The sequence below is a fragment of the Schistocerca nitens genome, chromosome 2 (genome assembly GCF_023898315.1).
Source record: "Schistocerca nitens isolate TAMUIC-IGC-003100 chromosome 2, iqSchNite1.1, whole genome shotgun sequence".
NCBI lineage: Eukaryota > Metazoa > Arthropoda > Insecta > Orthoptera > Acrididae > Schistocerca > Schistocerca nitens.
Genome location: NC_064615.1, coordinates 319,117,458 through 319,133,080, shown reverse-complemented (window position 1 = coordinate 319,133,080; position 15,623 = coordinate 319,117,458). Strand labels below are relative to the sequence as shown.

At 39.3% G+C, this 15,623-nt stretch overlaps 1 protein-coding gene across 1 annotated transcript in view; it reads right to left on the bottom strand.

Moving 5' to 3' along the window:
* The window catches only part of LOC126236098 (beta-catenin-like protein 1), a 96,177-nt gene that overhangs the window by 26,766 nt on the left and 53,788 nt on the right, over positions 1 to 15,623 (bottom strand). Inside the window, exon 7 of the mRNA XM_049945166.1 lies at positions 1,431 to 1,579. Coding sequence (XP_049801123.1) covers positions 1,431 to 1,579 — 149 coding nt within the window. The remainder of the gene's footprint in view (positions 1 to 1,430; positions 1,580 to 15,623) is intronic.

Genomic DNA, 15,623 nt, shown 5'->3' with positions numbered 1-15,623 from the left:
GGCAGCAAAAGCACTAACATCAAAGAAGCCATTAACATACACCTTATCAGCATATTCTTCATTGGCGTACATGTGCAGCATTTTAGTTAGCACGTGTACAAACAAAACAAACAAATCCTTCTCTAGCTGATACATTCTCAATCCCTCACACTACTTTGCTCACAACACATCATAGACAACCGCATATTCAACAGGCTAGTTTAATGGCATAAAAACATCCTGAGCAACGAGGCTGAAAGCATACAGCAGGGTGGGCTAGAAGAAATGTCAACGAGGTTGGTTGAGTAAGGCACACACATGCATGGCACTAGCCCATAAACAAATGTACATACATTAAATATGTTCTATCTTGAAACTATTCGGTACAGGGCATATATCCGTATGAAGTTTTTTTTGTTGATCATTCCTGACATATCCCTGAATATTGGCTGAGCATTGGCAACAGCATTACAGAAGTGCCCAACAAACCCCAGATTAGAGGCATCATGCATCAGAGAGAGGTTTACTATTGAAATTTTGAGAGAGTACTTTCCAGCAGCAAAACAACATATCACTTCTTCCCACAAACGTCCCACAAAATGACCACAACGAAAAAATTTGGGAATTAGAGCTAATAATGAGGCTTACAGATAATCATTCTTTCCACACGCCATTCGAAAATGAAAAATGGATTAGTTAGTAGTACCACAGTAACCTCTGTCTCGTGCCGTCTGGTGGCTTGTGGAGTATTGATGTACATGTAGAATTGTACATAGTTTACAACATGTGCGTTGCACACATTGCTTACTTGGACCACATACAGTATGAAATATTCATTTCAAACCGTTTGTTGTTCATCTCTGAATACTCCGTTTGGAACCCTCTACTGTTTTCATTATTTTGACCATATAGGTTTGGCTCATCCTGTCAGTGGCACTACACAGTGAAGGACACTATTTGCAAGGTACACAAGAACAGTCCACAATACAAATTGCAGAGATCGCCCAGAAAGCGAGAGGAAGATGGTGTTATCATTAAAAGAAATGACATTATTTCCATACAGGTTGCATATTTGCATAAAAAATGTATATTTACTCGACTGGTAGTCAATTTTAGCTATACAGTCATCTTTTAATGGACATTTACATGAATAGTTGGAAGTGTCCTCCTTAATATGGCTTATACTCTAAACTGACCAAGAGTGATTTGTGTAAATACTGTTCTATTCAAATATACGATCTCAGCAGGAATAATATCATCTTTCAAGACTTTTCAAACACTGTGGAATGAACCTGCAAAAAAAATAATTTTGCATTGGCATCTGCTGTCTTTTTCTCCCTGAGATCAATTTTTCTTGTAATAGTATGTACATGTGAAATGCATACAAAAGCAAGCTTATACCAGATGAAACATGTGTATAATTCATTTATTTTTAATGAAAAGGTACTCACCTCAGCATAAGATTCATAAGCTGCAAGCCTTCTCCACGTAGGAAACGTTCTCTGTTTGGTGCATACATCAGGCTCGAACAAAGGCAGTTAAATAAATTCTCCATCATTTCATGTTCTTCATTTGAAGTTGGATCATGCCTTTTGTAAAACTAAACACAAACAGAAAAATAGGGATCAAAACTATTCAATTCTAATAAGATGATGATTTTTTAATTAATTAAAACATTGATAGAGATACACTGATAATGTTGCTAAACTTTTCCTATTTAATATCAAATTTCAGTTTCATAATAGTCTGATCAAATGGAGATATCATTATGTACCATTTTTATTTTGACATTTTTGTAGTGATTTTGGTTTTTGTATGTTTTTAGCTCTTCCTCCACCTCTCAATCCAGTTCAATCAGTATATTATAAACATGATTTGCATACAATCATAATCAGAAATTTGTGAGGGACTGCCAATTTCATCTGAATTCATTGAATTAACTGACTACTTAGTCATCAACATAACTTAAGCTTACATGACAATTCATTTGATTGATACGACAAATTATAATCTGATGTAGAGCTTGTCTGATGCCATGCGAATGAAATAACTAGCCACAAGAATAAGCGCAGCAGTCTAAGCTGAAGAGGGGCACTGGGCATTTGGTGGTGACAATCCTGACACAATACCTACAGGCGTAGCAAGCCGATGGTTTGACATCCAATGATGTGCTTACACTTCCAATATGGTGCTGTACTGTTTTCTGTCTATGGTGAAGGAGGCTACACTGAGACAAGATATTTCAGTTCACTAATCTCTTGTTATTCTTTTTGTACTGACCAATAAAAACAAACATTGCTTGTGTGGATTGATGTGTGTGTGTGTGTGTGTGTGTGTGTGTGTGTCTGTGTGTGTGTGTCTGTGTGTGTGTGTGTGTGTGTGTGTGTGTGTGTGTGTGCGCGCGCGCGAGCGAGCGAGTGTATACCTGTCCATTTTTCCCCCTAAGTCAAGTCTTTCCGCTCCCGGGATTGGAATGACTCCTTACCCTCTCCCTTAAAATCCACATCCTTTCATCTTTCCCTCTCCTTCCCTCTTTCCTGATGAAGCAACCGTGGGTTGCGAAAGCTTGAATTTTGTGTGTGTGTGTTTGTGTTTGTTAGTGTCTCTTTCAACATACCAATGCTTTTGTTTGGTAAGTTACATCATCTTTGTTTTTACAAACATTGTTTTTGTTTGTTGTTATAAAGTTAAGGCCATTTTAACAATACTGCATGAAAAAAGGAAAATACTCAGAAAACACAGTTAGGTATCTGTGTAACTTCGTACATATATAAAACATGAGTGGGTATATAAATGATTAGAGCTGCAATTCTCTGTGGTAGAACGGCCATCAGATTGTATTAGTGCTGTTACTAGTCCTGCTAGAGTACATAAATAAGGAGGTGGGCAGCATCAGATGTTGAGTGATCTCAGAGAGGACATGGAGATGCTGTGCACTCGTACAAGACAGTGTTATCAACACCTGACAGGAGTCTGAACAGGACCTCATAGTGGGTCTCCATATAGCCACTGGTCGAAGATGACAATATCCAAATTTGTGGGCCTTTATAATGTGACAGTGGCCCAATATTGGACTGCACAGGAACAAGAGGGCAGGGCATACTCGTCATCAACGTTACAATTGACCACATGTAACGACCACAAGCAAGGATAGCTGTATTGTGCAGTAAGCACATCGTAGCCCCTTCACATCTGAGCCGGTCATCTGAGAACAAATAATGGAATCCCTGTAACATTCTGTGTCATCCTGTATCACTGGTAGGCAACTTGTACCAGTTGGACTAGGGAATTACCGTTCCATGCACAGGATGCCGTTAACACCACATTACAAACAGCTGCATTTGGCACCATGCCATGATTGGGAAGCATGGACTGCTGGTGAGAGGTACTGAATTGTGTTCAGGGATGCATCACAGTTTTCCAACACTGTATGACCAGCATCAGTGAGTATGGTGGCAGCCTGGGGAGAGGCCCCATTCTTCCAATGTTTCGGAGAGGCACACTGGTGTTAATGCTGGCATCACGGTAAGGGGTGGCATCATGTATGACTTCAGGCCACAGCTACCAGTGATTGATGGAACTCTGATGGCACAACAGTATGTCACAGACACCCTGCATCTTCATGTTGTACCTCTCATCCCACATTATCGTGGGCCATTTTTCAACATGACATTGCTCTTTCATACATCGGTTGTGCCAGTATACACTGTACGTATGATGTTGAGGCATTCCTGTGAACAGTAGTATCCCCATGTCTGTCCCAACAGGATATTTGCGGGACTGACTCAGATTTCTACTCTCTTCCAATGCCAGTATCCAAGATATCAAGGACCAGTTACAACAGCTATGGTCCAGCTTGCCTCAGGACAGTACAATGGCTTTATGACACTACATCTACATTTATACTCTGCAAGCCACCCAACGGTGTGTGGCAGAGGGCACTTTACGTGCCACTGTCATTACCTCCTTTTCCTGTTCCAGTCGTGTATGCTTCGCGGAAAGAACGACTGCCGGAAAGCCTCAGTGCGCACTCGAATCTCTCTATTTTTACATTCACGATCTCCTCAGGAGGTATAAGTAGGGGTAAGCAATATATTCGATACCTCATACAGAAACGCACCCTCTCGAAACCTGGACAGCAAGCTACACCGTGATGCAGAGCGCCTCCCTTGCAGAGTCTGCCACTTGAGTTTGCTAACACTTACCAAATAAACCTGTGACAAAACACACCGCTCTTCTTTGGATCTTCTCTATCATCTCTGTCATCCCAACCTGGTACAGATCCCACACTTATGAGCAATACTCAAGTATAGTTCGAACGAGTGTCTTGTAAGCCACCTCCTTTGTTGATGGACTACATTTTCTAAGGACTCTCCCAATGAATCTCAACCTGGCACCCGCCTTACCAACAACTAATTTTATATGATCATTCCACTTCAAATCATTCCGTATGCATACTCCCAGATAGTTTACAGAAGTAACTGCTACCAGTGTTTGTTCCGCTATCATATAATCATACAATAAAGGATCCTTCTTTCTATGTATTCGCAATACATTACATTTGTCTATGTTAAGGGTCAGTTGCCACTCCCTACACCAAGTGCCTATCCGCTGCAGATCTTCCTGCATTTCACTGCAATTTTCTAATGCTGCAACTTCTCTGTATACTACAGCATCATCTGCAAAAAGCTGCTCTTCCCAATTGAATCAGTGCATGCAGTCAGGCCAGAGGTGGTGAAGATCATACCGATAAGTAGCTTCATACTACGAAATTCTTTGTAAATTTGACTCCCTTTTGTGTTCCAGACTGTCAGACAGTGTATATATATCACCTTGCAAGCATGTACAACAAATGATTATAAGTATATCCACAGGAGTTGTGGATTTGGAATCTACCTTATTACAGAGTTCAAATTATTGTTGTCTAAAATAAATTATAAGTAGATCTCAATACAGACAAATAAAGAACATCAAATACAAATTTACACAGCCTTAGTAAGCCTTTACACCTATTGTGACAACATTTGTTGTCACTGTATGTCACCAATACTTTTTTGAATGCGAAATTATTTTACTTTATTTTTCAGTCTCAGGTTCCACAAACGACTCCTTAGCAAGTCATCACCAAACACTCTGTTTAAATTGGAAGGAAAAAGAAAAGATAAATCGACTTGCAACAGGCAGTTGAACTCCCGGAAAGAGGACTTATGGCCAAAGTATACCACACGTAAACTTCATTTTCCCGGTATTTTACAAACTTCTGTAAACAACTAGATGCATCTGAATACACTGCATAATAACTTAAGCATGTTAAATAACACCCACCTACAGGCTAGTGGCAAATGGGTCACCAGCATTTGCAAGTATGCACTACACAGCAAGTGTGAACAACTTTTACATCAAGCAACTGCTAAACAAGTCACAAATCTCATCTGTAAGCAAGTGCCATTTAACCTGTTTCTGGTATACATCTAGCTCACCTACAGTAGTAGTTATGTGTTTTTTTTTTTTTTTTTAATACAAGAAGCTTTCAATTTCACAAGGGTTTATCTCACAGTTAATTTAATATTGTGAATATTTTAATCTTACTTTTGTGATTTAAAACTTATCAACTACACACTATTTTGTAGTGAAATGTAGATGTCAATGCCAACAATCAAGGGTCGATAGTGTTGCTTTGACAACATTTTTCCACACAAGCAACTTATGATTTGGCACCCCCTTTTCCTGCGTACACTTTCACCCATGTCAGTTTTTGCTGCTAACTGTGATATCCACTGTATACAAATCTTGTACTGGCACCCTTCTCAGCTTTGCACCACAGGTTGGGTTTGTGTCACTTGAGCATTAAACTGGCCCCGAGTGTTGATATGTTTACAACGTGGGTGCCCAATCATGGCCAGTTCAGTTCTGCTCTGTGATGTTACTATGAGATGTTTTCAAGTTTGTATATTTGTGTACAGATGTTAGTTTGAAACTGTAATTTAGCTTCCTAGTATTTAACTATCCCTCTTTTTGTTTCTTTTTAAACAGATAATGACCTGCAACAATGCTGAAACCATTTAAAATACCATTTGTGTGATCTTAAGACTGTAAAACACATTCCAAAAGTTTCATCTACGAGATAATCACTGTCTTCTTAGGCAGTTGTGGTCTGTGGTCTAAGACAGGGATTCCCAACCTTTTCAACTGGCGGACCCCTTCTTCAGCCAAAAATCCATGGCAGACCCCTAGTCAATCAAGAGCACAGTAACTTTATATTTCAGAGCGAAACCCATGGGAACCGAAAGCCTCTTAATGCAAGTGCCATGTTCCCAATGACCCCCCTCCCCCCATCCCTGAAGTATCATAGTCTTTGGTTTAGAGATGAATGAAAAAAACTTGAAATTAACGATCCAATTTGAATTCCCACTGTATCCAGACACTTACTAGTGGATTTACTCCCTTTGTTCAACACACTATAGCCTGATTAAAATTACTTGGTAATTGACATTTCACACATTGGAGCTGCCTTCCTCCAAGAGCAATCAACGGCACATCCAAGCTGTTCGCTGTTGACAAGTTGCCGCTTGTGGTCTGTTCACTTCCACTGTTTGCCTACTGTCGTGTAAGGAGCATGCATATTTCGTAACAGTCGTGTGTGTGTGTGTGTGTGTGTGTGTGTGTGTGTGTGGCTTTTCGTGAAATACGAAGAAAAATGTTCAAATGTACGTAAAGTCTATGGGACTTAACTACTGAGGTCATCAGTCCCTAGTCTTACACACTATTAACCTAAGTTTAACTTCCACTAAGGACAAAACACACACACACACACACACACACACACACACACACACACACACACACACACACACACGAGGGAGGACTCTAACCTCCTGCGGGAGTGGCCGCGCAAACCACGACGACATGGTGCCTGAGACTGCGCGGCCATTCCGTGCGGCTGTGAAGAAAAGAGGCAGACCCATGATTCAGGATACAAACATATCACGAAAGAAAAGAGGCCAAGGAATTGCCTTTAAAGGACTATTGTGACATCTGTTGTGCAATGTGTGGGAATACATTCACCCAGTTTACATGGGTTTCCAAAATCTGGTTTCGTTAGCCGATGTCCCAGTTCCGCTTTTGGTTGGTCATATAAACACTTCAAAATCGATTCTGGAAATCTGCTTTCATAAATCCGTTTTCCAGTTCCACAATCGATTTTTGTGCCCATGCAAACAGATCAGAAAATCTAGTTATTTTTATGACTTTGTGTACCTACTGAACGGCAGCTGTCAGTCCATAGCCGGCAGCTAGCAGGCGGCGTTGCAACAGTGTACTGTCAGTTGGTAGCTGGCAACTGGCAGGCGGCGTGACAACAGTTTAGCCACAGCTGACAACTTCAACTACTACTTGGACACTATATTGTGGCAGTCAGCCTCGACTGTAAACAAATTAGGAAAACAAACAGACAGACTCTCTTAATCAAAATATCCACGGGTGTACTGCTGGTCTACAGTGTCCAACGGGCACAATATTTCGGCAATCATACATGTCGCCATCATCAGGTGAACTGACGGACTGAGCTCCCGTGAACGTGCCAGTACGTCCGTCCGTCAGTTCACCTGATGATGGCGACATGTATGATCGCCGAAATATTGTGCCCGTTGGTCACTGTAGACCAGCAGTACACTTGTGGATATTTTGATTATCAAATACGCCGGGAGAAACTCAAGAATCAAACAGACGCTCTTATTTCTATATAAGAAGACAAAGCATTTCACAGAACGTAAGACTTTTTCTTAAAGGAAACAATTCTGGCAGAGGAGGTTTACCTTTTACAAGGTGGCACGTGGAAAGTCATCATTTGTTTACGCTCGCAGCCAGTTGCCACAATATAGTGTCAGAGTAATAACAAGTAATTGTAGTTGAAGTATAGGCAGGCCATATTTTTAACTGAGGGGATGGTATATATTATAAAGAAAAGAAATTAGCTTTAGAGATCATTTTAATTTTTGTAACAAAAATATCAATGCCAACAGTATTCAATTAATAATTATTTTGTAAATGATAGAAGACAGAAACAAAATTCCTACAGAATTATAGTTCAGGTGAAATGAGCATCTACGAAGAAAAATGCTTTCTTCTTTACTATAGATGAGTCTATAGGAATAATAATGGAATCCTAATGTGATGGTTGAGGGTGCTTCTGCTGACACAATTTTGAAAAGTTAGTTTCAGTTCTTGACAACTGGAGACGGATGTCGGTTTCCGCATCTGGACAGCTTCGGTACTTAGTTTTGTGTGCAGCATAGATCGAGAATCCAGATTCACACATGTATGTTGTGGCAAACCGAAGAAGTTTTTCCTTTTCAACAAAGGGGTAGTATTTCTTGTTATCCAAACGGATCCAAAAGTGTGAGTAACCGTCACTGTCAAAACTTGATTCCAAGGTAGGGTCTGTGGCAATTTTTATCAACAATTCATATTCATTTGATGATAGAATGTTCGGCTTATTGAATACAGTGAATGGGTTGACCACCCATTCGTATTTCTGCAGCTTCTTGTCTTCAGCTGTTAGGAAATAATGCTCCAACAATGACATCAAGCTTCGGAGACGTTCCAGAATTTGCTGAAACTAAAATTGATTTTCCTCTTGAATGCTCGAACTTTTTCGATAGCAGTGACCTTTGTTTCACTTTGCCCTTGGAGTGAAATATTCATTTCATTCATTTTGAAGAAATTATCTGACAAATAGGCAAATATACACTGCCAATTTTCGTCATTAATAAGGTCTGCTAATTTGGTGTTATGCTACAAAAGGAAAGCTAAGACTTCCAATCTTAATTCGTACAACCAAGAGAGTGCATTCCCACGTGAGAGCCACCTCACTTCTGTGTGGAGAAGCAGGGAAGGATGAAGGCTTCTCATATCTTCACACAGTATTGTGAAAAGTCTCGACTTCAACGGCCTTGATTTTATGTAGTTAATGGATTCGTCCAAAACTTTATTGAACGAAACAGGCATTTGTTTCGTAGCTAAAGCGTATCTGTGGAGAGCACAATGACTACTGCTGCAATTCTTGGCGTTTTCTTTCATTTTCGTTATTGCTCTGACTGTAGGACCTGTCATAGCTTTTGCGCCATCTGTTCACACATCCATGCAATTAGACCATGAAACTTCGTTAGTCCTTAAAAAATCATCCAATAGACGGAAATTTAAGCACCTGTTGTGTTGGCAGGTAGTGGTCTGCACAATAAGAGGTCCTCCTCAAAACATCCAGAATATTCATAACGGACAAAAGCCAATATAATCGCTAATCCTGCAACATCTGTGGATTCATCTATCTGCAGAGAAAATGAATTATGTTGGATGCGAGAAACAAGGGTGTCTTTCACATCATTTGACATGTCAACAATGTGTCTCTTGACAGTATTGTTTTATAATGGCACTGAAGATACAAGCTCTACCACCTTTTCGTCTAGCATGCAAGAAACAATATCATTAACACACGGCTTTGTGAGATTTTCTGCAATGGTATGAGCTTTGCCTGTTTTTGCCACTCGATAACTAACCAAGAAAGAAGCTTTTAATGAATTTTGATTAATTGTTTTTGCATGAGTTTTCATGCAGTGCTGAGAAGCAGCTGGTTCAGCAGTCTTCCTTTTGAAAAAATTGATTTCTTTAGCCAGTAAATCCGGGTGAGTACCTTCAAAATGGCGGCGCAATTTAACTGGAACCATTGAACTGTTCAGAAGGACTCTGGCACAAATTAAACACTGAGCTTTACCCTCCTTTGTCTCCATAAAGCCCATTTCTAAATAGCTTTCGTCGTACTTACGCTTCTTGGTTATTCCACTTCCACAGGATATTGCAACCAATGGAGTTGGTTCTAATGGCTCTGAGCACTATGGGACTTAACTTCTGAGGTCATCAGTCCCCTAGAACTTAGGACTACTCAAACCTCACTAACCTAAGGACACCACACACGTCCATGCCCGAGGCAGGATTCGAACCTGCGACCGTAGCGGTTGCGCAATTCCAGACTGTAGCGCCTAGAACCGCTCGGCCACCCCGGCCACAACCAATGGAGTTCTTGCAGTGTTTTCACATAATAAATCCGGCTGTGGAGCTTCTTGTGATTGTTCTTCCTTTGGTCGTCGTCCTTCCTCATTCATTTCAACTGGAAACTTCCCTTGTTGTGACGGCGATGGAGAAACTGCACCCTCCTTCAATGATCCTGACATCAGCCACCGATCCATGTTAGAAGCAATAACTGGTCAAAAATCGACTTATGAAACAGGTAGTGCACTGACACAGCAAGTTTAACATTTAATGATGCCTGGGGCCATATGCATGCCAGCGAGCGCTGTGATTGGTCGACAAAGCTCGCTCCGTGCATGCGTAAAAGGTTTCAGCGCATCTAGCGCCGTGAGCCAGTGCACAAACGACCCCCATAGTGTTGCGAAACAGTCGATCAGAGAAGCCGCATTCTCCAGCACTAAACTGTGTATACGTTCTCACTTAGGAACTGCAAAGGCTGCTTGGGAATACGACATGAAGTAAAAGTACACATTTTTCACACGAAAAAAGAAATGGTGATGAATTTGATTTCAAACTTTTATTCAATAATTTTACTCATTATTTTACACGATTTGGTGAAAGGTGGCCGCGGACCACATAGAAAGAGCCGGCGGACCCCTAAGGGGTCCGCGGACCACACGTTGGGAAGCCCTGGTCTAAGAAAATGTTTATCACATAGATGAAATTTTGTATCCACATTTAGATTGTTGGAATGTTAAGCACAACTGTGTGGTTCTAAAACATACAAATCTGTCTACTGGGGGAGAAATAGCTAATATTATCCTACAACAGCATTTTAGCTGAAGCTTATCAAAGATAGACTTAACAATGAAGAAGCTAACATAGCACCATCAGCTTATTTTGCCCTTTTTCGAATGATAAAAGTAATAGTACTTATTATCACATAACAACTCTCTACACACAAAAGTTTTTACTGAGTTGACGGATAATTCTGTAGCATTTTTTCATAAGTTTAATAAAGAAAACAGATACACATTACAGAGACTTTAGTCATCAATATATATTCTCCTTCATTATTTAAAAGAGTCTGCCAACTCTGGCATAACTTTTCCATTCTGCAACTGTAGAAATCACATGGTTATGACATGGAGAACTTGCAGAGAAGTGCTTGGAGCGCATTTTCATTTGGAAAGCAAGTTCCTTGAAGGTTGTTCAACAGAGAGCGGAAATGCTGAAAATCTAATGGTGAAAGATCAGGGGAATAAGATGGCTGTGGAATGATTTCCAAACCAGACTCCTGTATAGTGGTTTCTCATCTATCTTGCAGAATGCGGGTGGACATTACTGTAGAGTAGCATCACTTCTCGCAGTCTTCCTGGTTGTTGTTCTTGGATTGTGTCAGCAGTGATGGTTGCACCTTGAGAATGCAATTCATAGTACACCATACCGTCACTGTGTCACCAGATTCATAACATTACCTTTTGTGAACAGGCGCAGGTATTTGTACAGAGAATTGCTGCTTTGTTTGGGCTCAACCATTACTTTCTTTTCCTTATGTTAGCATGAAGTCACCATTTCCAGTAATGACACAGGATAGGAATGGTCTGTGTTGTTCACCGTCCAGTTGATGACAAGAAAGCAGAGGTACACATATGGCCACCTGCTGATTTTTGTGCTTTTGGCTGAGAATGTACGGTATCCTACACCTGATTTTTGAACCTTCCAGATTGTGTGCAAATGTCGCACGATGGTGGAATGATCACAGTTCATCATATCCATCAGTTCTCGAGTACACTGACATGGATCACTGTGGATTAATGTGTTTAAATGACTTTCAACAAACCCTGAAGGTCTTCCTGAACATGGGGAGTCACTAATGTCAAAACAATCCTCCTTAAAATGAGAAAACCATTTTCTTCCTGTGCTCTGGTCCAATGACATCATCTATGGACACAGCAAAAATCTTTCTGGCTGCCTAGACTGTTGTCAGCCAGCTACTGAAATAAAACATAAGAATATGTTGGAAATGTTCCAATTTCTCCACTTGACATTCCATTTTCTAGTATCCACAGCTCAACTCACTATCTCTAAATGAGGAAACGACATTATTTAAACTCAAATAGCAACAATTAATTACAAATAAAAAATGGCAATTGATAAATCAACCCACAGCAACTGGAATACCAATACGCGAAACAAAAATTTTATGAACATATGCACCAACTTAACAGATTAGGTAGGAAAAAAAAAGTTTCTTTGCTTAAAAAATCAGAGTTTCAGAAGAGTTTGTTGACAACTGCTTTGTCATAAAGAGAGTAAGCAGATTTTTAAAGTTTTTCTTCAGCTTTCAGTGACACATCTAGTTATTTATTTATTGCAGGTCATTAAACTGTCACTTCAGTGTTGTTTCGAATGTTGAAGAATACGTCTGAATGCATAGTTAAAAGCAATTTTATTATTTTATTTAGGTAACATCATAATGTTACAATGTGTATCTTAGCTGAAAGAAAAAATGCTAACTCTTTATTTTCTATTTTCCCAGGAGAGACACAGAGTGTAGGGAGGAGAGAGGGAGGAGGTGGTCAGAGAGAGAGAGGGGGGAGGGGGGGGGGGGCAGATGGACAGAGAAGAGGGCGAGGGAGGTGGAAGGATCAAAGGAGGAGGAGGAGGAGATGGACTCACAGAATTATAATAAACGCAACACCAGGTACTCAGCTAGTAATAAAATAATAATAATAAAAAAAGAAACATAAGATATTGATGTGAGTCAACTCTGACTGAATTATTCACAACCTAACAGTAATTATTATACCTATTTTTCTATACACAGGAGAGAATATTTTCAATAGGAGTTTTGTGAGATCTGTCACAGTTGTCTTTAAAAGTACATGTGATCAATGAGCTAAGCACTGATTTACGCGAATCTAGACACACAAACCCAAGGACATTTCATGTCTGTTATGAAAGACAATTAATAAATGCTCAGAATTTTATTTATCACTGGAGTGGAAACATTATTTAACACACACTCATTAGAATTTTAAAGTTATTTTATTATTTTATTGCTGATTTTTGTCACAGTACATCAGTGGGTACAAATAGCTGCCACTTTAAGTGTTTGGCAATTTCTATTATGACTAATAGTAATAAAGTGTAAGAAGGAATCAAGACCAGCGTTTATGCGGAACAGTTCTTCAATTTTCTGTAAGTTAGGCCATTCTGACTACATAACCCAACTACTACCAAACCTTCCTAAGATAAATATGACAGTAATTGCATTTCAGTAAATAAATACAGAACTCATTTCGTATTTATTTATTTTACAATTTTTTCATTATGATCTGCATCCAATACACTTTCACAAATGCTGACTACTAGGAGCAGCTGCATTCGGAAGTCAAATTAGTACTTCTCTACTCTAAGTGCAGATCCATGTATTGTGTACAGTGAAAACTCTAACTTCTCACTTCTTCGAACTCACATCAACCCAACAATTTGTGGAAGTAAGTAAGGGCTAGGAGCTTTACTTCTGAATATACTGCATTTTAATAAAATCAACATGTTCTTGGCTTTGAGTAGACACTGACTTGTACACCCTGTGACTAATATTACATATACAACAGGAGGACTGGTAACTGGTTTATTCAGTTTTTTATGCTTTACGGCATGTGAAAGTAGATTTATTTTTTATTTTGATTCATTACGAGGTTAGATAACAAGTGCTAGGCAAAAAGATATTAGAGTGTATTTTTCTTTCAATGTGTGTCTAGGATTGTGTGTGTGTCCAAGGTCTGCAGTCATCGATTTCACTGAAAATATTCCTTGAAACTGGTCAGGTGTAATATACAAATGTGTGAATATTGTTCTGCTTAATGTGAAATTATGTTCAGAAGCTAAGCGAGATCGATCACACACTTATGTTCACAAGTACTACTCTCTACATATGGTATAGTTCATGATTTCCAACTAATATTGATTAACTTAAAGTCATTGAAGGCAAACTGATTGACATACCATCTTAAATATTTGTCATTATTTCAGAAAGTTTACATTACAGATATCCTTCATTACTAATGTCATGAGTGAAAATATCTTTCACCTCTCAACAAGTTTCCATGAACGGAGCCGGTTTAAGAACATTTTCTGACACACGTGACTTATCATTTGGCATCCCCCCCCCCCTCTTTCCCTCATATTATTTCAAGTGTGTCAATTTTTGGTACTAATTGTAATATGCACTGAGTAAAAATCTTGCACCTGGGTGTCTTTGGCACCTCTCTCAGCTTGACACATCAAGTGGTGGCTTGTGTCGCCTCAGCCTTAAACTGGCCCATAGTATGAACATGGCAGTAAATACAGTTATGAAATTGTGCCTGTGATAAACCAATTTAAGGCAAAATTTTTGGGAGCATGTTTAAGCAGAAAGTAGGATATGTCTGGATGAATTTTTGTTGCTGTAGAAAGGGAGGCATTTTTGGAAATAGCATCTCCATTTAAAGCAGCACAGATTGGGTTAAATTCTTGAAACTGTGTTTTAAAGATGGTGTTTTTTGGAATTTTTTTCTGTGTAAAGTAAATTATAATAATATTGGTGACAAACAACAAAAGGAGATCATACTCTATCAATGAAGAGAGCATTTGACTCCTGTAAAAATATACTACATGTGGGGCAGTGTGCAATCAGAGTTAATTTCCATTCAGCATGCACAGCCTTCCAATTTCATTCTACTTTTTCTGTGAGTGTAGTAGAGCGCCATATACCGGGTGTGTGTAATTACAGTGTACCTACTCATGCACATTCAGTGCTGGCTGTAATTGTTGTACTGCAGCTAAACTTTGTAAACGTGTAATGCATTAATGCGGACCTGATTTATGCTGGAATAAAAGAAGTTCCAATTTTGGCCACCAGATGCAAATTTGGTACTGTGCAGAATCTTGTCAACGTCTTCAGTGTTCATATTGAACAAACAATGTAAGTGGAAGTTAATAATAAAATCAACATTACGCCTTTCTCACTTGTTGGACCTTTTCTGTCAATTTTCCATTCCTAACCCACTAAATATGGAAACATTTCTATAAATATTTCTTGCATTCACGGTGCCACATATGCATACGATGGCCATAATTGGAACTAATTTTTTCCTGCATAAATCAGATTCACATTAATGCATTAGAATATCTACCAAGTTTTGCTGCCATACGATAATTACAGTCCACACTGGTCCTCTGTGAGTAACTGCACTTTAATTATAACTACCCAGTACATACAATACACAATATGCAGTCAAACTCATGAAGTTCCACTGCAGGACTAGTGAACAAGTTCCCTGACATATGAAACCAGTATGAAGTTGAATGTTACAATTTACTCAAAGCATTGCGATTAGCTCTTCCAATGGCAGCAAAATTATAACTATAGCTCCTGTTGGTGTACAATTTTTTCCTAGGTCTGTTCAGGCTCTTGGCAGCACTTGGCAGAGGCAAGACTCAACAGTGATAACAACATTAAAATTGTATTCTACAGGGACGTGTTTGATCTAATGCATAATATTTGTGGGGTTTTTCCCTTCTGGGTTACAGTTTCTATTGAAGAAACTATGATGCATTAATTCAAGAACCAT